The sequence below is a fragment of the Phyllostomus discolor genome, chromosome 11, assembly GCF_004126475.2.
Source record: "Phyllostomus discolor isolate MPI-MPIP mPhyDis1 chromosome 11, mPhyDis1.pri.v3, whole genome shotgun sequence".
NCBI lineage: Eukaryota > Metazoa > Chordata > Mammalia > Chiroptera > Phyllostomidae > Phyllostomus > Phyllostomus discolor.
Window position 1 is genome coordinate 34896269 of NC_040913.2, and position 25996 is coordinate 34922264.

Sequence of the window (25996 nt, forward strand, 5' to 3'; positions counted from 1 at the left end):
CATTGGCTGACAGTAGCACATGACCTAGGAGAGTGACAGAGGAAATGTAGCTGAGAAGATAGATAGGGAAGACAATGGAAGGTGAAGGAAAAGGGGGAAGGGTAAAAGATAATTCTGTGCTACTGACATGTTTGAAGTGGTTGCTCGAAAATGAAGTTCAGGTGGTTTGTGGAGTTTTCTTCCCCCCATTTACCTCAGTGTCTTGAATCAGAGCATCTGATTGATGTCCCTTATTTAATTACATAGCAAATATTTGAGGGACCATTAGATAATAGTCATTGTGCTTTGGGATGATGGTGGTCTGAGCTAAGGTGAGTAATAGAGAGGTTCTAGGTAGAATGGGGCAGGGGATGGAGGGAAGTGCACATTTAAGAAACATGTGGGGAACTGTCAGAGGGTGGTGATTATGAACTTGGAAGTTGAAGGACAAAGAGGGAAGCTAGGCTGCCAGGATCAGGCTTTCCCTGAGAAGGGAAGCAAAGGAAGAAAAGCAGAATGCAGAACAAGTGGTGGAGAAGTTAAGTTCACACCTAGAAATGTCCCGGTGTTTGTTTCCTGGTGTTAGGTGTCTGTTCCTCTTTAGATATTGCACCTCAGAACTATGGCCAACTCACAAAGTGTTGACCACATGTCCTCCTTCAAAAGAGCACTGTTGAGGAGAGATTAGGTCAGATTAATGAGGTGAAATAGCCTGACAGTGCTTGGTATATAGTAAGTAATCAATAAATAGCTCTTGAATGACAGTGCAGTAGAAACAATGCTGTATCTTTTGGTTATCATGTAGTTGAAAATAGACATCTTCTTGTATTCAGATACAGTCATTGATGCATAGTAATTTTAAAATCTTTTACAAATACAGTGCATGCTGTTATTATTTTACTATAGTCAATCTGCAAACTGGCTAATCTGTCTCCAGATAATAAAGTTGACTCTATTTTCAGCCAGCGAGATTGGTATTTTAATCATCCCTCTTAGGAGATTTCTGTTGTGTAAAAAACAAAATAAATAGTAGAACTTCATATTTTTTTATTAGCCTATGCATCAAGTTGAAAGCACATATTGAACAAGATGATATCTTATCATGTTTTCTCTTTTTTATTGTAAGTAGCAGTTTGATCTTTCACAATTGTGATTGAATTTTCACACTGAGTATAAAGCATTTGGTTTGATCATAAGTCTCCACACAAAGAATTTCAAATTTACTTTAAAGTAGAAAAACAGAGTTATATTTTAACCTGTTAAAATATTCTAGGTAATCCTGTGACATCTAATATTCTATATCCCAATTTTTTACTTGTAAATATCCTTTGTACATTTATCTCAGGTATGAACCATGCATGAAGATTCATATTAAATTTATTAACATTGCACAGTTTAGAATAATTACATGAATTTTGAATTTCATATACATTATATTTTAGGAGCTGTATTATATTCTTGTATCTATTTGTCATTGAGATGGCTAACTAAAATAACGGAGTTCAGAGAGAGAAAAGGGTTCATCTAATTTCTTCTGTCCTGAAGATTTAATATAGCTTACCATAAGTAAATATAAAAGTAAAATATGACATATCAGGTAAACATAAAATAGAATCTATTATTAAGATTTAAATAAAAATTATAGTAGATGCATAGGTTTGAGCCTTTCTGGTGGTAAAAATGAAGTGCAAACATGGTTATGAAAATTTTCATGAGCTAAAAATAGTGTTTTCTCTGATTAGCCAGAGCTGGCCTTCATAAGAAATTTTGCATGTGTAGTGTCATAAAGAAAAAATGTGGTACAGAGCTATATTCTTACAAATAATAAATGGAAAAAATCCATTACATCCGTCCTCTTACCATCTTTTACTCTTTCTCATCTCCTACAAATATGTATTCAGGGCCTGGTAGGGCTTGGTACTCCAAAAGAACCCTCATGGTAAGATATAAGTATGGTCTTTAGTTACAGTAATGCTACTTCTAGTTTAAGTAAAATGGAATTAGTAATTTGCTTTCTGATAGCATGGCTTTTCAAATGGTTTATCCTTCCTGAGACCTGTAATTTAGGACAATGGATGGACTACTTCATTCACAAAAGTCCTCCAAAGATATGACTAGACTTTAGATAAAAGCATGATAATAGGTAGTTTGAGATCATATTCTATTTTTTAGGAGTTTTACTGATTAAATGAAAATTATATATCCTTAGAAATTTAACCAGCAAATGGTAGGTTCTTATCTAACAAAAATGCCTAGCGATGTTGCCAGTGGAAATGGGGTCCTTCCACGGAGTCAAAAGAAAAGCATTTCAATGACCTACCAATGGGAGGATGAGGTACAGTGGTAAGATTTACTGGAGTAGAAATAAAAGGCTGCCCCCAGGTTCCCCGTGTCTCATCTCCATCTATCCCACAGTGGAAGAAGTCCAGCCTTGCCTTCACCGAGCCAAAAAAAAAAAAAAAAAAGGGCCAGGATCCAGAAATTCTGTGCTGTTGATTCAGTCCTTGCCAGAGCTGAGTCCAGTTCAGTGTCTATCCCCATCTGGATAGCTTACCCTCTGTTTCTAGCTGCGCTCTGGCTGCGGATGTGCTGCTGTGCCCAGGCCTATGTTTGGGCTGCTGGGGCCAGACACCTGACAGCTTGCACTAAGAGTCCCTGCTTGGGCTCCTATGGCTGCTAGGCTGGCAGTGCAGCTGTGGGGAGGGAACAGAGAACAAAGGAAGGAAGGAACTGGCAAATGAATGTGTTACTGTGCAAGAGACATTTGTCAAGTTTATAGTTTATTATCTTGGGCTTTCCAATACAGCAGTCTCCCAGTTCTTTGTCTGCTTGTGCTGGACCCTCGCTCTAACCAATCCATGTCTTAGATTTTTGTGGGCTTGTACTGGGTCTTTCCTTGACCTCTCTGTTCTTTTTCCCAAATTAAACACCTCCCTTTCATGATCGCCATCATGGCTTCTACTGCACGTGGGGCCAGCAGACGAGTTTTTTCTGCTGTTTTCTTTTCCTGGGTAATCCAGGCTGACAAGCAGTAACCAATTCTTCCTGCCCACTTCTGGGATTAGGTCCAGAGTGTAGAGGACGCAGCAGTCCTGTGGGGTGTGTGAAGCTGTAGCTCCCTGCCTAATTAAGCTTGGCCAGTTTTGCTTCCTTCTCCTTTATTAATATCTAGCTACCTACCCTACACCGAGAAAGAAATTGTATGTGGATAATGCTGAAGTTTGTGCTCCAAAAAACCTGTTTGTAAGGCCAACATCTTTTGGTTCCAAGGAGATCTAGCAGAATGAGTTGACCCAACCATCAAAGTTCAACACAATATTAAAATATATGAGATGACTTTACCTTGTAAATATAAAATCAATGTTATCAATCTACATGCAGTAACCGTATCATGTGTCTAGTAATGTTCACTATGATCTGAATAACAAATCATCTCAGTGAATACAAATAAATGCTGGAGCTGTAAAATGTAGCTCTTTGTCAAGGTAATTAAACTAATCTCATGTATTAGAATAGTAGATACAATTTTTGGAAGATTTTACCTACTGTAATAACTAATTTTATCAGAATTTGTGCTGTTCTTTTGGGGGGAAATTACAGAAACAAAGAGCCATTGATTCTACTATAAATTTATCCACAGCATCGCTCTGCAGCACACTGCCTATTCTCGGTGGCAGTAGAACATGTGAGTTCATCTCAAAGAGTAGCGGGCGTGGCTGCAGGGAGTGAGGCGATAAAGGTGGGGGGCTGCCATGTAAGATTCATTTTTGTCGCCCTGGCTGGTGTAGCTCAGTGGATTGAGTGTGGGCTGGGAACCAAAGTGTCCCAGGTTCGATTCCCAGCCAGGATACATGCCTGGGTTGTAGGCCATGACTCCCAGAAACCTCACGTTGATGTCTCTCTCTCTCTCTCTCTCTCTCTCTCTCTCTCTCCCTCCCTCCCTTCCCTCTCTAAAAATAAATAAATAAAAATCTTAAAAAAAAAACACAAAAAACTTATAAAAAAAGAAAAGAGTTCAATTTAAAAAAAAGATTGATTTTTGTCTAAGTTATCTTTTCTAGTGGTTGAAAATTTTATCTCATCTTTTAAATATTCCTTTTACAAGCACAGAACAAAATTAAATAACTTCACCAAAGTTGTGCTGGGGAAGATTTTTTAGGAAAAAATGGATTTTTTTTCTTTAATATCCCTACCAACTCCAGTGAGTGATTTCCTGAAATTGTGAACAGCCCTGTTTTGTAGGACATTGATTCTCAACCTGGAGAACTGTAAGCAACACTCATATGTCAGCCCCATATCAGATTACCTCAGCATGTATGGATGTGGGTTTTGATTAGTGACATTACAAAAAATGTCCCTGGTGATTTAATGCACTGGCTGACCTGAGAATCACTTTAGCTGTCTCTTGCCCTACTGCCTTGTCCCAGAGTTGAAGATCCTTGATTGGTGGTCTTGAACCAACCGACAAACAAAAAAAGCAAAACCCAACCAGCACAAAAACAGAACAAAAAAGAAGCAACTTTACATCTTCATAGTAGGATGATGAGTGGTGAGAGAATTTCCAAAAACCATTACTTCTCTTTTTTTGTCAAGATGAACACTACTCTGAAAATTTTTTTTTTTAAAGGGGGAGTGAAAGGAATACAAAAGTGAGGCACACAGTGGAACTGAAATAAGTTGATGGCAGTATCCTGAGTTATTTCACAGGGCTCCACCTTGCACAGGTGAAGTTTCAGTGATTGTAAAAAGCAGGAGACAAATACCTCTACCCGTCACAGGCAGTTTGTAGTGTGCCTCACAGTCACACATGTTAACTTTTGGTTCTCATAGGTCACCTTTTCTTTTACACTATGAAATTATTTTTAAGAAAGACCTCTACCAAACCAACCCATTGTTCCATCCGCAGTCAGTGTTTTTGAAGAACTTGAGAGAAATTTCATTTCTTATCAGATTGGCAAAACCACACTAGTAAATTTGGCATCTATTGAAAGTAAAGTGGTTTTGGGCCAAAGACTTGCAGATAACAAATGCCATTCTTATTTTATATCCAGCCAATTAAATCACTGAAATACTGACTTGCAAAGCAACGTGAAACTTTAGATGCTTAACCCCTTTTGACTCAGTCATTAACACCATTTAATGCATGGCATTTTCCAAGAAACATACAATTGGCTTTACTAACTAGTGTTTTTGATGAATTCTATTCATATTACTTCTGACTGCTTTTTCAGTTGTAATTAAGCATTGTAAATTAGAAGCATTATTTTAATAGAACTGTAATGCTCTCAACCAGCAAATACACTACTTGTGTGCTGTGTCTCACTGCTCCTGAGACAAACATTGCTGATCTGTCAGATTTCCTTTCTCCCACACACAGCCTCAGGATCCTCGCCAACACCTTGCTCATCAACAGCTACCACAAATCAGAGGTTGCACCCACCTGCCACCCTGGGAAATGGGGTGCTTTATTTCTGATACTCCAGGAAGCTTGTTATCTAGCTCTTCTTTACCAAGGATCTGCATCGTTTCTTGATTTGGGGGATCAGAGGCAAAACACGCAACATTATTGTCTGTACTTTCTGAGATGTTTATGCACATTGATTGTAAGGTAGAGGGGAAGGGTATAGCGATGAAATAGGTATATACCAAAACCAGACGAAGACATGACAATAAGGGAAAATTTTAGCTTAATGGCTCTCATAAACATAAGTGTAAATTTCATCAACAAAACATTATAACTTTTTAACCATATGTCCATGAGTATATGGTAAAACCAGTTTTTTAATTTTAGAAGTCCTTATTATTCATGGGGTTTTTTTTTTTTGCTTATTTAATGTTTTAACCCTCTTATTTAAAATGAAAATTTAGCAAAAATACAAAAATTTTCATATAAAAATACCATAAATTTATCCAGCTATCTATTTTACATAGTATTGTTGACTTCTACCCATCTTAAAAATCATTATAAAAGTTTTATTGTATGAACTAAAAATGGTTATGGCCATATCAGATATGCATCTTGTTTTATTCCTGTTAATATTTTTAATTCTGTTCATTTTGAAGGGATACACCATCTTTTTGAAAAATCTAATCAGGGAGTGATTATTTTTAATGTGTTTATGCATATCAGAAAATATTGTCTACTCTATAATTGTGGGATGGTTTCTCTAGCGAACTTGATTTTTTGAACTTTTTATCTGAGTAATTATGACATATTTGTTGGAAGTTTGTATTTACACATCCATTTTGTGTGGATAACTTTAACTTATATTTAGAGATGCTATTTCATACATATACAAATCACTTTATTCTGCAAAGGATTTGAGAGGAAAGATAATATTATTATAAATACCTGTTAAAATTTGTTGAAGTTTAAACTTTACAGATATGTTTTCACCCATCCATATTCATATCTTATGTCAGCACTATTACATTAGCAATATGGAAAGGCTTGCTATTTGAGTTATAGTATTCAGGTGGCATTTTATTAACATAAAATATAAAACAATAGAAAGAAGATCATGCTCTCAGAGCTAGAAATGACATGAGGGTGGAGGGTGTTCATTTTCAGAGGATTTCCAGGCTAGAATTTTCAGGTTATAGAGCTTCAGTATTTTAAATTGCATTAATGCTTTTTGTCTTACTATTATTTTTGTCCACAGTGTTTTTGAGAATTTTGTTTCTTTTGATGCACAATAAAACCCACTAGAAAAAGACTTCTGTTGAGGAACTGTATTTGTAGTGGTGAAGAGGTTTGAATTCACAGACATGAGTGCAAATCTTGGCTCTACTATATAGCAGCTATGTGATGTGGGGCTCAGTACACGATCTCACGAATGTCTTTGTTTCTCCTCCTTAATAATGGAAATGATGGCTTTTTTTAAGCATAAAACATATATTTTGGGCCTGTCCCTGCTTCATCTTAAGTGCCACATAAAAGAGCTGCTGCTGTCATTCTCAGCATTAATACTATTCACAAGTAGTGGTCTTCTAGAATGTTCATGGGGTCATTACTGGCACTCATAATTTTGTCATTTTTCTGGCGGTCAGCAATGTCTATAACATCTAAAACAGTGGTTTCTGGAAACATACTCCAATTACAGCAACATAATGGGAGGAGAATTACTAATTTAATAATATTGATATGATGCAAGTTTTTGTATCATCGAAGAGTAAAGGGTTACAGTCTTTGAATTAAGGAAATCTCCAAGATACTTATTCCCAAAATAAAATTTTAGGAATTTTCTTCATTGTGCCTAAAACAATGAAATATTCTTTTGTTTTAATTTGATTTTATTGTTGTTCAATTATACTTGTCCCATTTCCCCCTGTTGTTCTCCCCTGTCCTGCACAACCCCATTCCCATCCAAATTTGTGCCAGATAATTTAGAAATATTCCAAATCCTTGCACTGTAGCAACAAAGAACTTCTGCTCCAGACTGACAACTAGGCAATGATATATTACAGTATCTGCTTTTAACATTATTTTGTCGGGAATGAATAGAGCAATTGAAGAAAGTCCATCCATCTTTTTGTTCATTTGACATGTATGCCACATTAAGTGTATCTTAAAGAAGCAATATATAAATAAGAAATTCTATTTAATAGTGATGATTATTCATCAGGAAGATAAATCTCTTGACAATAGTACAAAAGGAATTCTGTCAAGCAATGTCTGTTAAATTTAAATAAAACATATTTTTAAACGTAAATGAATTTTCAAAGCAAATATTTTAGCTTTGTTTCTTTCCAAAAGTTAGCATTACGGAACATGCTCACTTTGACCCCTTCAGCAAAATTATCACTAGCTCCCAAGCACTCCTCTTCTGGCTTAATCACAGATTACATTTGATACGAGAAGTTGGTAGAAATAGGATGTGCCCTCCTTACTATTAATGTTTATCGAAAAGGCGAAAAAAATAGAACAAGTAAAGATTTTGACAAATATATTTTGTTGTGCTTTCCTGCTGTTAGAAGGAGTTTGTTTGTTTTTTAAGTGATTTGGGGAAGGAGGGAGCAAATAGAGTAATTGAGGCAGGAAAAATACCTTGGCAGAATTATACAATTTTTTTCTGAAAATGTTAGACCTGAATAAAAAAGGTCTCACCTCAAATTCAGAGTTTGTAAATGAGACACTGTGCATTATTAACGAATGATCTCTGTCTGTGTCTCTTGTTTGAACTTATTATTAGGTCTAATTTTATTTCAGATTTATTTACTGGAAATTTGCAGGGGGCATTTTTTCTGTCACAATTGTTAAAAAGAGATTTCAGAGGCATAGAAGAATTCTGCTTCCTTTTACCATTCACAGTATACTTTTTAATATTAAACTGTTACCAATATGCTACTTGCTAGTTCGTTGATGTTTTCAATATGCAACCAAGATACCACCCTCCTCTGTAAATTAGTGTTTAGCTTCATGATTGTCTCTAAATACTTAAATGTATTACACCTGCAGACATAACTTTCAGTAAATTTGTAGATGCTATGTAAACTATAGTATTTCCAGGATTCTAATTCAGAAGCTTACTGCTCATGAATAAAGATCAACATTGATCCATTTGGTTGTTGTTGGATCATAGAGGTTTCTTGGTATATTAATCCGAGCAGTTGCTGGCTGTTTAGCTATGTTACAAATAGTACTGCAACACCCTTTCCAGGCTTTACAATTAGAGAGGTAGGTGGTGCTTGTCATAACGTTCTACACAGGCTTTGTATCTAGTTTCACACAAAAGGAGCAAGATAGGAAGGGTATAAACTGGTGACGGGCAGGAGCTGCATGTTCACAGAAGGGACAGGCTTTCCCAGGTAGACGCTTCTGTAAAGGGGGTGGGGGTGGAGGCCTAAAGAGCTTCATTACTAGGATGCTATTTAAAAAAGAGAGAAAGACAACTTTTTTGCTAACTGTTAATTGTGCAAAGGAAAGCTACATTTGCAGAAGTTTTCTACTTTTAATCTGGCCTTATCCATTAAAGATGATAGTATGAATGCAATTATGTTTGAGAGGTAACTTTTACAAATTGTATTAACATTCTCACCATATGTAAAAACTGAAACTCAGAAAGATTTTAATTAGCTCAAGCATTCAAAAATAACTTCTGAACTGAGATTATAACTAGGTTTCTTCATTTTTATCCTACTATTGTTTCAAATTAGATTTTGCTATGTCCACCAGCACGAAGTCCACTAGAATGCATATTTAATATTTTTAGAGCGGAAAGTGAATTAAAGAGTTCTCTTTCTCTGTCTAGTTTGTATTCTTATTTTACTTCTGTGAAAACTGAGGGCCAGTAACTTGCCCAAGGCTATGTAACTAGTTCAGGATGTGGTTTTTTTGTTTGTTTATTTTTAAGATTTTATTTATTTATTTTTAGAGAGGAAAGGGAGGGAGAAAGTGAGAGAGAGAAACATCAATGTGCGGTTGCTGGGGGTCATGGCCTGCAACCCAGGCATGTGCCCTGACTGGGAATCGAACCCGCGACACTTTGGTTCGCAGCCCGTGCTCAATCCACTGAGCTATGCCAGCCAGGGCCAGGATGTGTTTTAACATTACCAGATCAACCATGCATGTTAGTGGCCATTCTAGTATTCAAGTCATTTTTAAAGTATGAGGTCTGTCCAGAAGGTATCCACCCATGTAATATGAAGAATAGAGACATTTACTGAAGAAGATATAACATACAAGAAGCAATGTACATATGACAATGATGCCTCAGTCCCCTTCAGATAAGTACCTTGGGACCTCACACGGTTCTCCCAGTCACCATCATCTGCCCTGTCATATTTTCTTGAATTTCACTGATGGTCAAAATTTCTTCCCTTTCAAAAGTGATCTTAGTTTTGGGAAAAGCCAGAAGTCACAGGGTGCCAAATCTGGGCTGTAAGGGGGCTAAATCACCTGGGTGATTTGATATTTCACCAAAAAACTCTGCACGAGATGTGATGCATGAGTGGATTCCTTGTCATGATGAAGCTCCCAATCACCATTTGCCTAAAGCTGCAGCCTTCTGAATCATCCCAGTAGTTTCCATGGAAGAATGTTCAAGCTTAAAGCAAACTTTGATGCAGATCCATTGCTCTACTCAGTCATTTCAAATGTGAAGGCCACACAGTACGCATGCTCACTACCACCTCCACTGACTAGTAGAGTAATGTCATCATTGTTCACACATATGTGTTCTAGTCAACTCTCCTTGGCTGCCAGGTTACATCAATGTTGCACAAATCATTCTTGTTATATTAACAATAGGTGGACTTTTTCTGGACAGACCTCCCATACTCTTTCAAAACAGCCAGATTTTTTTATTTGTGTTCCTTTCAAAAGGCATTAAATAATGGATTAAGTGTTGATATAAATTTTTAAAATGCCAGGAGCTATTTTAATTTTTTATTAAAGTATAGTTGGCATACCATATTATATTAGTTTGAAGTGTACAACATAGTGATTCAATATTAGTTTGTGTGTTGAGTAGGTCAATGTAGTATTTGACCCTATTGCATGGGTAATCATATGAAAGTCAGTCTGTCTAGAAAGGTAGTGGTATGTTCCAGGAATGTGCTGGGTTTTATATTAATAAGTTGTGTGTGTTTATATTTATGATGGCATAGAATTGCCCCCATTCTTGTATTGTATACTAACTTTTCTTCTGATGGTGATAGTAATATTTAGTGATAGTAGGATTTGCAAAACTATTACATATGTGGTGTATATTTATATACATACTTATACATTATTTTTAATCCTCACCCAAGGATATATTTATTGACTTGAGAGAGAGGGAGGGAAGAAAGAGGGAGGGAAGGGGCGAAAGAAGGAGAGGAGGTGGAGAGAGAGAGGGAGAGAGAGAGAAGAAACATTGATGTGACAGAAAGATCGATCAGTTGCCTCCCAGACACATCTGGACTGGGGATCAAACCCACAACCTAAGTATGTGCCCTGACCAGGGATCAAACCTGAAACCTTTTGGTCTATGAGGCAACACTACAACCAACTGACCGACCTGGCCAGGGCTGACACATACATATTTTAAAGTAGGAAATTGTTGGGTAAGAAGCAAGAAAATATGGCCTTTCCCAGTTAGGTAGGCCAAGAAGTTCCAGCTCTAAATTAAATCCTGGTATGCAAAGAGTGATTTTTTCCCCCTCTCGTACATGTATCTGCTCTGGATGATTCCTTGGTTATAGGGAACACTACCAGATTGTCTACTTGTCCTGTGTTCGTATTTGGTACTCCTTACCCCAAGAAGCACACAAAACACAAGCTAACTTTCTTTTTATGCTTGGATTTTAGCTTTACCACCTCTCCTTTCCACTTGCATTCCTCAGCCATTTCAGCCTAGAGGCTGATTTTCAAGCTTCTATTCATTCTTTCATTCTGTGTACCTGTTAGAGTTTATTTGATCAAATTTTTCAAAGATTTAATTTATTTATTTTTAGAGCGGGAAGGGAAGGAGAAAGAGAGAGAGACATCAATGTGCGGTTCCTGGGGGTCCTGGCCTGCAACCCAGGCATGTACCCTGACTGGGAATCGAACCTGTGACACTTTGGTTCGCAGCTCACACTCAATCCACTGAGCTACACCAGCCAGGGTGCATATTTGATCAAATTTTTAGCTTTAGGGCTAACAGCTCACAAACTGATGCTCTTAGACTAGTTGATTCCTTTTAAGTTCCAGCCACCTGAGGAATTTTCAACAGTTTTTCACCTTCAAGGGGATAAAAACGTTCTTGGTGAGCAAAAATGTCTTACTGTTGTTATATGTAAAGCACAGATGTACATACAGCACCTAAATATATGTACAGTGTGCCTGTGGCTTAAAAATCCCATGGGTACAAACAACTGGCGGTGGGGAGGATTCCTTAAAAAGCCCCTTAGCTGGCAGTGATGAAAATAGTTGAGAAACACTGTTGTACACCTGTATAAATCTATCTTTTTGGACATTCCCACTTGGATATTACTTAAAAACTTCAAACTCTCCTTGTTCATAACTGAAGTGATTTTTCCGCTGCCCACCCTACCCAAACTGTTCTCATCCTTTCCAACTTGTCTCACTTGATGGCACCACCTGAGCTTCTGTGCCACTCTGCCCCGTGACCTTTATTCCCGAAGCATTACCTCAGCTCAGGCTGTCATCTTCCCCTGCCTGGATCATTGCTACAGCTCTTTAAATTACTCTTTCTGCCTCTGTTAATACCCTTGCTCTACTCTTTTATCCACACTACCACATGGGGAGCTTTCTAAAATCTGGTCATCTGCTTAAAAATTTCAAATTTTTAGGGGTCCAAATCCTATTTCCATTGAATGGCCTACTTTTTATTTTCTTTCTTTTTCTGTCCTTCCAGATTTGTATCTTTTTGCCTCCCTGCCCTCCCCAACACACTTGTGTTTTGAAGTCCAGCAGACGCCTCTGATGTGCCATTTTCTTCCGCATTCATGGCCGTTTGCCACGGCTGCTCCTTCTTTCTGCCCGTGATACTGAGCTTCTGATTTTTGTCTTTCCTTCCTAACCCCATGCAACTTCCTCTCTACCAATGTTCAATTTAGACATCATGTCCTCCTAAATGTGCTTTGTGATTAGTTTGCTCTACTATTTGGCACATCAGGGTAAATACGTATTTTCTGTTCCTTTGTTTTTTTCACTAAACAGCTTCTTGAGGAATGACTGTGTCATCTGTGTATCTGCAGCTCCCACAGTAAATAGTGCACATTCTATCCGAATGCACTGAATGAAAAAAAATGACCAAATGTGGGGGTGTTTTAAACATTTGCATTAACTTTGATTTTTTTCTGTTTTCTTAGGTACTTACCATATTTATTTCCCCCATAAAATGTTGCATACCAGATTGGATTAAAGTTATTCCTTCTTTTCAATTAATGTTAATGACTTTGACCAAACAACAACATGTAAAGAGTAGCACTGCAAGTATTTAAATATTTGCTTTTCAAAAATAGAATTAACTAATTTTACTCTTTTATTCTTATCTAGAAAATATGGTAGTAACATTATTTAATAGGCAGGTATCAAAACATGTTTGACTCTGTTTTTTTTGCTTCTTGTCCTATTTAGCTAAAGGATACAAAATCAGCAGATCAGAAAACAACACTACTTCATTTTCTGGTGGAAATATGTGAAGAAAAGTACCCTGATATTCTGAATTTTGTGAATGATTTGGAACATTTGGACAAAGCTAGCAAAGGTTTGTGCTTTTATGGAAAACATCCCGCTGTTCTGGGTCTTCAGTTCTTAAAGACAGAAAATGATGCCTTTTATTTGAGCATGCTTGCTATTCTGTCACAGTGTTTTCATACTGAATGCATCATTTTAAAAATAGAAGTTGCAGAACATTTGTTTCATGAACTGTCATTATTGAAGCTATGAGTCTAATTGGAGTTGATAATGAGGCCCTACCTATATTTAAAAATCTGTTGTTTTGCACTTTAAACCTTGGGAGTACCTGCCAGCCCCACCTCTGCTGGTAAGCCTGTTCCACTGGTAGCCAGTGTCATGCTCCCTTGATTCAGTGTCATTCACAAGCACTTGGGGACTATTGAGTATCTGAGCCAAGCACTAATAATCAGTGACCCCTGTTTGCCCAAGTCCCAAATCTATCTCCACCCATCTTGCAGGTGGAGCCCGCTTTCTCTGTCCAAGTAGACACCAAACTTCCAGAGATTCACTTTTCTAACCTGCTTCTAGCCCTGACTGTGGGTTTAGATCAGGTTATAAACGATCATAGAAAGAGTTAAGACCTATTAGTAATACTTGGTTATAATATGATCAATTGTAATTTTTTATCTTCCCCCCTCAATTGTAATTTTTGATTAGTTTTTATTTGTATATCACCTAGATCTTATGGGGGGCTTTAATTGGCTCACAACAACCCATGCACGAACACACACTTGTATGAAGGTACACAAATGTATGCATATGCGTTTTGGAGGACAACTCACTGGAAATGGCGACTATCCTCTTTGTGTGGAGCACTGGTCATTAGCAATGTCAAAGCATGTTATCATTTATTTATTTCCTTCTTAAATTTGGAATTTGTCAACTTAAAGAAAGATACTTTATTTTTTCCATATTATAGTGAATACTTCTTAAATCAAAAAATTCACTTTTATCATTCCCTGCTCCGTTTAAATTGTTTTTTTCTTCTATAAAATGGGATTGTAGTATTTAGCTGCATGAAGACATGTGATTCAATGACATGATATATTCTTTGACACTTTTTCCTGAGATGTATGTTTTTGGGAGTGTAGGTGGGTGTGGAAATATTGGTCTGGATTTTTAAGACCAAAACTAAACCTTTAACTTTACTTTTCACTCCTGCCTCCCAATGCTGTAATGACAATTGAATTACTTACTTTGTCTTTGTGCTACCTTAAAATGTGCTTGATGTAAGAATATTGTGTGTGTGTGTGTGTGTGTGAAATTTAAAAATGAAAATAATTGAAATTGTGTCATATATTAAACAGTGTGAGATAGGGCCAAAGGGCATAGAAGAAAAAAGTGAAAATAATTCAGTGACACTCAATATATTTTTTATGTGGTCAGTTCTTTAGCTTAGGGAAGGTGACTTTCCTAAGTTAGATTTCTGAAATTTTGAAGTAAAATGTGAATTAACAAATGAAGAATTGAAAATAGGTGTTCTTGATGAACATTATCTTTCATAAGTAACAGAATGGTAGATGAAAAAGTGGTGCAAAGTGCCTTGAAATATAGTGAAAGTTTCCTTTTTTTTTCCTAGTGACAAAGTAGATGAGTAGTTAATAGCTTATGTCAACATTAGGTGTTGAGCAGGAGTTAAAGCAGTGCAGACGTTTTCTGCTAATAGCAGTTTTTATTTCTGATCACTTCACCCTCTTTCCTGCTAGTCCTAAAACTTAACAGTGAGCCTGGACTGACTTCTCTTGCAGATGCAATTTGTATCACAGAATTTATTTTCTGGCAGTTTTTGCTTATAAATTAAGTTTTTGAAGTATCATTCATCATGAGTCATGTGATTATATGTAAAATTCTGTACAAATATTACAATATTTTACTTTTGAAAACTATTTAACTTTCATAAGGTCTTGCAGAGTTGTAACTTGGTAATTAGGTTCCTCTGTTTGTTTTCCTTTTCGGTGTTTCTGTGGGGCATTACGGGCCTTGGAGGCTTTAGTTTCCATCTGTTATAGCAGAGGACCGCATATGTGGATGGGTCAGCAGATACCGCTAATGTGTTTCTTAGGGAGCAGCAAACTTCATGTTTGAGGTAGAATAGCCACTGCTGAGATAATTGTTTTTATAATGCAGGTAATTGTGGAGCGTAATTTCTTTTTATGCTTATATTATCCTATGAATGCATGAGATTTTGAAATAATAAATGGAATGTTTTGGATGAAATAAGTAGGTTTGCTTTGGAGTATTTCAGTGCTCTTATATATCATTATTTTAAAGTTTCTAGATTTGGAATCTCCATAGTGAGCTATCTCATGAATTAAAAAGTACCTTTGTTTTTTTGAGACATAACAAATCTTGGCCATTAGGTACTCTTGGATCAGCAGGGGGAACTTTCATTGCAACTAATGAGCTTACCCGGATGACAATTTTCAAAAATCTACTTCATTAGGGCTACTTCTTTTCTGAGAGATAATAGCTTACAGCTTATCTGTTGTATTTCAGTGAAAATATTTCAGGTCATTATTGTATTTCTGTATATGATTGTGATAGTTCTTTCCTTTCTGGACTTCTAAGGGTTGAATACATTTTCCTTTGTCTAAACAAGTGAAACTAATGAATTCTAATCTATGAAGGTTTTATTGATTATTTCACACGACCTGTATCATTAAATTGGAATGATATTATTTTAACGAATAGAAAAGATGACAAAACCGTGGAGTTCTTGGTGTATATTAAAATGGAACAAAGGTAAGTTTACAATGTCACCTTGTTCAGCTCTGTCGTTTGTAGGGTTATCACACCTCTAGCTTATATTTCCACTATTCCCTAAATAGTCAACTCTGAATTCTAGAAACGCCATGTGAGTTCACTCTGTAACTTACTCACTCATTCATTAAACTAGCGTATGTTGTGTGATCGGTCTGTGCCAGAAACTGTGCCCTTGTCTTGCTGCTTATCCAAGGGTTAGTTTCTGATTTAGTGCATCTCAGGCTCTGTCACTCATATCTGGCTTCTGTCCCAGCTGGCTCCTCCTCCCTGTTCCTTTCAGTGCCCTCTAGTTCCTCCTCCTCCTCCTCTTCTATGCAACCTCCAAGTGCTGCTGTTGTTATGAGCCTGCTACTGAGTCCTTCCCTTTTTTCTCTCTGTAGCTTCTCCTCTGGTAATCTCTTCAGGTCCCAAGGGCTTAAATACCATCATAACGATGACTCACAAATTTATACCAGTCACTTTTCTTCTAAGCTCCATACTTGTAGATCAGCTTACTTGCCATCTCCAGCTACACATCAATTTGTAGATCACAATATGCCATAAAATGTAGCTGTTGATTCTGATACCCTGAACCTCTCCTCAAAATTTAATTACTTGAGAAAATCCTCCTTAGCCCCCTTCCATTCCTTTTTCTCATTTGCCCTGTCTTTTTACCACCTTTGCCATCTCAGCAGAGAGGTCTGTGGTAGATTCTAAGTTAAATCTATGGGAAGTGGCAGCTGTGGCCTGAAATGTCTATAGTTTTCTCTTTCATCAAGTAACAAGTAAATGCCACTTTCTCTGTGGTGCTTTTTCCTGGTCCTTACTGGGAACCTCACCAAAGTCTCTGTATTTATTACACTTTGTCCTTAAGGATAAATCTATAGGTTTTGCAGAAAATCTTAGACCACTATTTAAAAACTCCTACTATATATTAGAGACCATTCATGGAACTGCTGGGAATGTAATTAGCTTCTAGAGAAAGGGCAATATCCCATGTATTATCACAGTGGATTTAATGATCACCAATTTTTATTTTTGTCAAGTTTTTGTTTCCACATTTTTAGTTTTCGGGAGCATTCTTTGATATATTTGATTTTTTTCCTCTCCATTTTAAAGACCTGTCTGCTTTTAAGGCTCTATTTGTTTGCTTTTAGCTAGTAATTTCTTGGTCTAATCCAAATATTTGTCTATTTAAATATATCTCCTAGTTTTCAATTCCTCCTGACTTTCCAACATTTTATGATAAATGCCTTACTAAATACCAAATGTTTGTCTTTTATTCACCTACTGTGAACACTTAGAACACTTAATTTCCAGGTGGCTGCCACCTGGAAACTGCATAGTGTTTGAAAATTTCAAATTCATCTGCAATAACAAGCACAAAGCATTTTCAAAGGCTTCCATTAACCTCCTTATGCTGTAGACCCCCAAAAATGTCAATTAAAATTTATTAGTGAGTTTTATAGAGAGAGAATATATATTTTGAATATTTGGTATTATTAATTCAATTACATTTTATATTTTAAATGTATATTGTCAGTTCACTAAAATATTTCTTGTACAGCAAGTTAACAACCTAAGTAACATTGTGTTCGTTCAAACCATTATGTTGTGAAGGCTGTAGGTTGGGGCCCCATAATTTCTGAGATAATTCATTCTATGTCTTAGATCAATTGTAGGGTGTTAAAGTTTTTTGAAAATACACATTATTGTACACTTCACCCAATATAGTGAAGGAATTTGATAGTACACATAGTTGCTGGGGGGCATGTATATTAAAATAATTTTGCTGCAAAAGACAAACATGTAGGATATTGCTTTCATTGAATTGTCAATGAAGTGTAAAAAAATCTGTATGCTCTTTTGGGCTGAATTCTGTCCCAATGCAATGAAGCCCTAACTCCATGCTTGAGAATGTGACTGTATGTGGGACAGGGCTTTTAGAGGTGATTGAGTTAAAATGAGTCCTATAGGGTGGGCCCTCATTCAACCTGACTAGTCATCTTACAAGCAGAGACACACCCAGATGTGCACGCACACAAGACAAACCACGTGAGAACACAGTGAGAAGGTGGCCGCCTGCAAACCCAGGAGAGAGGTTTCAGACCAGACCAACCTATTGACACCTTATGTTGGACTCTAGCACTTTGAGGAAAGAAATTTTTGTTGTTTAAGCCACATGGTGGCATATTTTGTGATGGTAGCCCTAGCAAACTAATACACTCACTTTTCTGGTTTAGAAATTTTTGCCTACAGAACAGAGTAGCCTACCTGAATGATTTTGTTATTTCATCAGATCAGTTGAAGAAACAGTCATAGACCTGCTGTGCGGATTGTTTATTCATTAGTAATCAGTTAGGGAGTATTAAAGGTTCTTGACAAACCATGAGTTATCACAAGATTTTAAATAATTACGAGTATGTCTCAATTCCTTTTTTTTAAATAGACATGACACATAAATTAGTACATGTAGAAGGAAACATTGAGGTATTCTTAATAAACATATTTATGAATATTTATATTTAATTTCAGGGTTAGATCTATGGCATCTCCTAGATTTTATTTTAGAATGCAATTCATTTTATACTGAGTTGTATTGAGTCTTTTTTTTCCTTTTAGTGGACACATCTCTGTTTTGCTAATATAATAGTTGTAATTTTATTATAAGCAAGTAGCTGATAAAGGCTAGTGACATTGAATCATCTTTTGACACTTTCCAAAAGAGGAGAAATGGATAGATAGTTTTACCTGTATACTTATCGCCTATTATCCTATGGAAGCAGTGTAAGCATTTGGTGTTTCCTACTTGGTGGCACTGCTTTTACAGGTAGGTGGTAGACTAAAAAGCTATGTCCATAAAGCTAGTCTATGACTTCTGGGTAGCTGGCCTCAATGATCTAATTTGACAATCTGCAGCCATCTAATAACTATACTTAGGAACCATAATTTTAATATCACTACAAGTCAAATATTAAACAGCTAAACTTTTAAAAGTTGCAATTCACACATATTTTTGCATATACTTACTAAAAGGGCAATATCTGTAAAATGAACACTTGCGTGGTGTACTGGTCGGGAGCCAGAAGGCCCAAGTTGTCTGATGAACAGCATTTTGTTTTAAATTCTGCCCGTTCATTTTCAGGGATTATCTATGAAGCATTGGCATCAGAAATTTAAATTGGAGACTTTCATGTAGTATTTTATAGTGCAAATATAAACTGTTTGGGGAGGCAGCAGACGGGAATTTAGAAAGACATGGCCAAAATGTCTGTAAGGGTGAAGGACTCTGTGGACTGACATTGAAGAGCACCGGGCATGGAGGAACCACTCGCAGCCACAGATTGTTTTTTAAGATACTGAGCTAGGAACATTTCCTGAGTCGGCTGGTGCTTGGGCTGATAGATGATGATGAAGAAGAAAACTACATCAGGAAGACCTCTATATCTTTTTGGAGGTTAGCAGACAGAAAGTGGCATCAATACAGCATTAATCTTTTCAAGGAACTAACAGTTTACAGTGTTTTCAGATTTTTGGCCAGCTACAGGTTTGAAACAGCTACTCAGACAGTTATATTAGTGTCACCTATGAGCCATAGCTAACATCAAGTAACCGGGCAGGGTCAACAGTGACGACCAAGGTCTTGGAGCTCTCTTACACTGCTGGCTATAAAGTTATATTTACTGCACTTCAGTTTGCAACCTGAGATGGGAAATTACAAACAAGGTAGATGAAAGAAAATTTCAGAATGAAAGCATTCTGAAAGACAGCTTAACAAAACAAATGTGTATACCATCAAGAAATCTAAGCATGGATGGGAAAAACACATTTATGGCAATGTGCTTAATCTCATTGTGCACAAGGCTGACATGGGACCAATAGGGAGGCATGGAATTGATCAGATGCTGCAGGTAGAATTGCCCGCTGTGTTTATGCAGCTTACGACATGTTGAATTAGTAATTATATTAGTTTTGTAAGACTGCCATAACTAATTACCACACACTGGGTTGCTTTAAATGACAAATTTTTCAACTACCTATTGAGGAATACAGAAGTCTGAAATGAAGGTATCAGTAGAATTGGTTCTTTCCGCAGGCTCTTAGGGAAGAACCATCCAGTCATACAGTGCCTCTCTCTGAGCTTCTAGTGGCTGCCCCATCTCCCACTGCCTTCTTTAGGGCACACCCTAAATCCAGGAAGATTTCTCAAGATCCTTAACAGATTCCCTCTACAAAGATCCTATTTCCAAATAAGTTCTGAGCTGCTATGTAGACGTCAATTTGCGGGGGGGCACTATTCAACTTGGTCCCCTCTTGTCATCCGTGTCATCAGTCCCATAAGCAATGGAGGTAGCATTATCATCTTTGAGTGGTAGGAAACAGCTAAGGGAAACTACACTGATCGGTAGATATGGAAAGCATTTATCATTATGTTGTGAAACATTTTGGCATTTAACAGTTGTTGTTGATGGGTTTATGGAGCACCCTTTTATTAAGTCATATGCAAATACTAAGGCAGTTAAAACCTTAATATGCCTTAAATTCATAATATGCCTCTGAACTGAGGAATTATTGACAGATAGTGACAATTACAATAACTCCAATAAATGATTTCAATCAGCAAAATAAAAATGTGATCCAAGTATGATTGTATAGGCCTTGTGTTGTGGGAGAAGCTGTTATTACTCTGAAGCTAGACAATTGGGATTCAAACCCCAGATCCACCTGTTGATAAAGGTATAACCTTAATGAGCTCCTTATTCTCTCTGGGGCTTAGTTTTCTTGTTTTTTGTTTTTGCTTCTTTTTTTTTTCTTTTTGACCCATGTAATGAGGATTGTATAATTGTGCTAAGTCAGAGGTTTGTAATGAGGATTAAATAAATATGTGTAAATATTCATAAAGTTTGAATAGTACCTAGTAAGCACTACATAAATATTCTCTATATTTGTTGTAGTTGTTGCTGTTATTTTTCAATGATTATTTCTTATTGACATAGATCTGCCTGTGGTGTCAGTAACAGTGCAGGTAAACATGAGTCTCTGTGAATAGTCTATTGTAGACTTTTAATACATATTCTCACAGGATATTTCAACAGATACCAGCTGTGTCTTACCTGACACTTATACAAGCTTTAGAATGTAAGGCCAAGAACTTTATAGATTTCTGTTATTGAAAAATTTTTATATTTTTCTAAATATTAGAGAATAATATCCATACAGGAAATTACACAAATCATAAATGTTCAGCTGAGCGCGTTTTCACCAATTGGACAGACAAGGGTAGGGAATATAATTTGGAAAATGAGTTCTATTTTCCCTCCTATGCTTCAGCCTGACACTCTATTTTGATAAGATTTGAACTTTGATAAGATTTCTTTATGGAAACCCTATAGAAAAAGGGTTTCTATTACTACATAACCTTTTAAAAGAACTAGTCTTCCAGTAATTCTTCAACAACTTAGAGATTAATTGTTTTTTATGGAAGTGTTTACATGTTATTTAAAAAACAATTTTATCAGCCCTGAGTTAGTAAGGAGTGCCATATGGAAAATATGAACTAACGCCTCAGGTAAGTGATGTAAGTGACAGACGTCTAAAAAGATGTTTACTCACCTTCATAGAAAAAACTAAAGAGAATGTTCACTCCTCTCAGAAGAGGTCATCTTTAAGGAGGGATTTCAAACTGCTCCGTAGGGAGTTCCTTTTGTTATGTACAGATGTCTATCACTGTGATGTCAGCTTCTCAGCAGCTGTTTGTCAACCTAGCTCTTTTAAGGAAAGAGCTAGGCTCTTTCCTTAAAGTACTAGTACTAGTACTTTAAGGAAAAAAAGTACTAGTGCTTATTAATAGTTTTTTTTATTCATTTTGACATTGTGAGGAAAGAACTGTTCCAAAATTTATTCAATTCTCGCTGCATAGTGGACACTGTCCTAGGTACTAGTATGAGCAAGGATTAGACTTGAATTTGAGTGACAGGAAAAAAAATAACAGTGTCTTAAATAAGATTTATTCATTCATTATTTCATGAGCTGTTTATGTAATGCCTCTTCCATCCCAGGCCCCATTCGTGGTACTGGGTACAGTATATGATCACAAAGAAAAGTCTCTGCTCTCTGGAAGTTTACATTTTAGTTTGTGGATGCAGAGTACACACCAAAGAAAGCAGTAAGTGCGTATTATGTCAGATAGTTAGCCTTGGAAGTCCAGGGCAGCGTGTTTTGGAATGTATGTTGAGCTGTCAGAGAGGCCTTGCAGAGGAGGTGGCCTTTGTGCAAAACTTGAAGAAGGTGCGAGGACACAAGACCTTTTGAGTATTGGAAAGAAGCACTCTAGGCAGAGGGAAGAACAATTGTACGGGCCCCAAGATACTGAAGAAGGAACAGAGGGAGGAAGGGGGAGTGTTCGGAGATAGGTCAGAAAGGTGACAAATCCTATAAAATATTATTGGCCATTGTAAGGATTTGCCTTTACTCTGAGATGGGGAGCCATTGGAAGGGTTTTGAGCAGAATGACATCTGACTCGCATTTCCATAGGATGTTTTCACTGTTGTGTTGGAGGAAAAATGTAAAGGACCAATAGGAGAAGGGCAAAACCACTTGGATGGTTTTAATAATAATAACACAGGGGAGAGAAAATGTTGGCTTAGGCCAGGAGGAGGTAGCAAGTGTGGTGGGAAGGGTTTAGGCAAGGAATCTGTACAGAAGGTAGAACCAAAGGGATTTCCAGTGATTGGGGGTGTGGGATTTGACAGGAAGAGAGGAATCATCATTGACTGAGATGATGTAGGAGTGGACTCAAGAAAGTGAGCGTTTCCATTTTGAAAATGCGAGTTACCAATGCCTATTAAATGTCAAGGAACGATGTCCAATAGACAGTTGGAGTTCAGGGGAAAGAGCTAGACAGGAGGAAAATTTTGGAATTTTTTAGGTCCAGAGATGGGAAGGCCAGGACTTGTTAGGCAACATGGTCTCCAGTAGCCATATAAGAGAACTCATCTCATAATTTGTAAGTCAGTTAATCTGTCCTTAGTATTTACTATAGAGCACATTTAAAGCAACAATACCTCCCTCCTGTATACATGCAGACAAAACCACTATCCTGAGAGAACATTTTGATACAGTCACAGACAACTCTATTATGGACCACTTTTGTTTGACATTTGTCATGTTCTTGAACATCTCATTTATAGAAAGGGATTCTCAAATTATTACATGTAAACATGATTTTCTATTAGGTAGGCTTCTCCCACTAATATTGTTTTCTCTCCTAAAAAGCTATTTTGCCTTTAAACCCTCTTCATAGTTGAGGAATAATGCTACTTGTGTCTCCCTGGCGAGAGTGGAATGGAACAACAGAATTGACTGGCACCCTTCACTGGCAGTGCCTATGATGTCCTCTGCTTGCCCTCTCCCTGTCCTCTTTCCAGGTTCCATAGCAGACGTAGGCCATTCTCTTGCAGAGTGATGTTAGCAGTAACAGCAAAACCCTCACTGCAGAGAGCACAGTAAATTAACGGGGGATTCAAGCTATGCTGTATTTGTGTATGGGTTCCATCAGTTATCAGAACTCTGAGAGGAAAGGAAAGCTGAGTAGAGGAAGGTAGGGCTCTTGGTGAGAATAACTGGCTTTTGTTTCTTTCAACTTATATTTTCCTGGTATGAACTAAGCTGCAATTTATTTTGAGTTTGTGCTTTTTTACCATCTTGTTTCAGTTTTATACATTTTCAAAATAGTGGTGTGTTTTATAATGGTATTCTAGAACTTAGATTTTGTTATAGACCTTAGTAGTAAGGAGTTTTTTAAGATTAAAGTTTTGTGCATAACTTGCATTCATGAAATATTCTTATAGTTTTATAAAAATACTTTTATTATTATAATCTTCTAGGAAAAATTGTTTTGTTGGGAGCCTGAAATGCTCTAGTCTCTAGTTTCCTGCACTTAACAATTGTGTCAGTGACTGTCAGAAGGTTAATTTAGGTTGAATGTTTAAATTGCTTTATGGTAATAAGTTGTTGTTTAAGCATTCTTTAAGGAAATGAATATCTGTGGAATATATCATTATACTTAAGAGTGAATGGCTTTCTTTGTAAGCTTGTTATGAAATAATAACCAACAGCTTCAGGACATATTCAAAGAAGATTATTATTTCATTACAAAGATTACTTAAATATGTATAGTAAGCCCTACTCACCTTTCTTTTCTGAAATTTTAGCGTGGTAAATCACAGAAGCCATCGTATTGTAGGAAGCCCATGTCCATGATTGCATTAAACTTAAATATTTATAGTTATGATTTTACTTTTTGTTCAAAGCTTCTTTAACACTTCTAGAGTACAGCTATTATAATGACAAGGAATCTGTGTCTTAGATTTTAAGGTTTTAGAAACTTAATCTGTCATATTTCTCTATTTTGTTTTTACTGCTTTTACCTCAAAAGGTAACAGCTAAATCCAAAATCCATTCCTTCAACAAATGTTGAGTGTCTGTGCTATGTTATATATTTGAAAATACACAGATGACTAAAATATGGCACCTTCCCTTAAGAAAAATCCCAATCATTTGGGAGAGGAAGAGACATGAAAAAATAAAAGTAATAGAGTGTAGTAATTGCAAATGCAAAGATGAGGTAATTGCCAGGGATGATGGGTAGTGAGGGCAGCTTATCCGGGGGGCTAGCTGGAGTTTTTAACTCTTGTTATCAAGTATGAATAGGGTAAATTGGGTGGGGGAGGCAAGGCAAATGGACATTCCCAGCGTCAGGTGCAGAATGGGTGAGGGGGATGAGGTAGGGAAAGTGCAAGCAGGATGTTGCTTTGGAAGGAAACACAGCTGAATAATTAGTAGAGCTGAGCCAGATGAGGGTGGAGCTCAGGTGTTTGTCATATAAACACTTTGTTGGCTAGTTTTAAGCAGGGAAGGGGCATCTTTATATTATGGTGTTAATATAACATCTAATATATAAAGATGTTATATTAACATCTTTAAATATTAATGTTTGTCAGGAAACCCCCATGCACAGTGAGAAGAAGGCCCTGGAGAAAAACCGTAGGAGACCACTCAATGTGTGAGGTGACAGAGACACCATGTCTGTCTGGATGTTAACTGTGTGAAATGCAAGAGTTGAAATTGCCTCAAAAGAATCTAATCAGCTTTATTTGATGATGGCTATGTTTTGTTGCTTCTAAATAATGAAAAGGAATAGAAAAGTAAGATTAATTTCTTGGTCAAGAAATGTGACAAAGTTGAAAGATAAAATTCATTCACAGGTCACATAGGGGCATACCAGTAAATTATCACTTATTTGAGAGTGTGCAATTTAAAACTCTCTGCTGTAGTTTGGATTTCTGATATTAAAAAAAAAGTACTGTCACTGACCTCAAAGAGCTTGACGCGTATGAAAAGTGTGGCTAAAATTATGTTTAGAGATGTATAAAGGAGCTAATATAGAAATAGAAATTGCTGGCAAAGAAAAACTGCCCTGGCCTGTGTGGCTCAATGGGTTGAGCACCAGCCTGTGAATCAAAGGGTTGCTGGTTTGATTCCCAGTCAGGGCACGTGCCTGGGTTGCAGGCCAGATCCATAGTAGGTGGTGCATGAGAGGCAACCAGACATTGATGTGTCTTTCTTTCTCTTTCTCCCTTCCTTCCTCCCTGTAGAAATAAATTTTTAAAAATTTAAAAAGAAAAAACATTAAGAAAATTCTTAAATGCCCCTTAGTTTTACCCATCAGAAGGCCCCAAACATTAGATTCTGTTTTATTAGTCTAAAATATATACATGCCTTCTTTTCTTCCAGATGTGCTTTGGTCTTTACTTAAAAACCAACAGTGAAAAGTTGGTCAGTTGCACAGAAGTCCTCTGAACTACAATGTACAAGTATTGTATTGGGAGACTGCTGATGAAGCATGAGTTATGGCTTGCTGGGGGTTCCATCCATAGAGCAGCCACAGAGCCATAGTTTAAGGAAGGCTACGTTTTATGCTGTTGACCTTAAATGTTTGAATACACTGCAGTCATCCCTAATATTTTGCTCTTGAAATGAGCAACTTTTCTTCTTAGCCTGACTTCTAAAACACTGTTCCCGGGTGATGGTGATAATGATCATTT

General features: G+C 36.9%; 1 protein-coding gene across 2 annotated transcripts in view; it reads left to right on the forward strand.

Moving 5' to 3' along the window:
- Nucleotides 1–25996, forward strand: part of DIAPH3 (diaphanous related formin 3) — a 472405-nt gene that overhangs the window by 272619 nt on the left and 173790 nt on the right. For both annotated transcript variants that reach the window (XM_028526818.2, XM_028526817.2), the window contains one exon: nt 13046–13175. In XM_028526818.2, coding sequence (XP_028382619.1) covers nt 13046–13175 — 130 coding nt within the window. The remainder of the gene's footprint in view (nt 1–13045; nt 13176–25996) is intronic.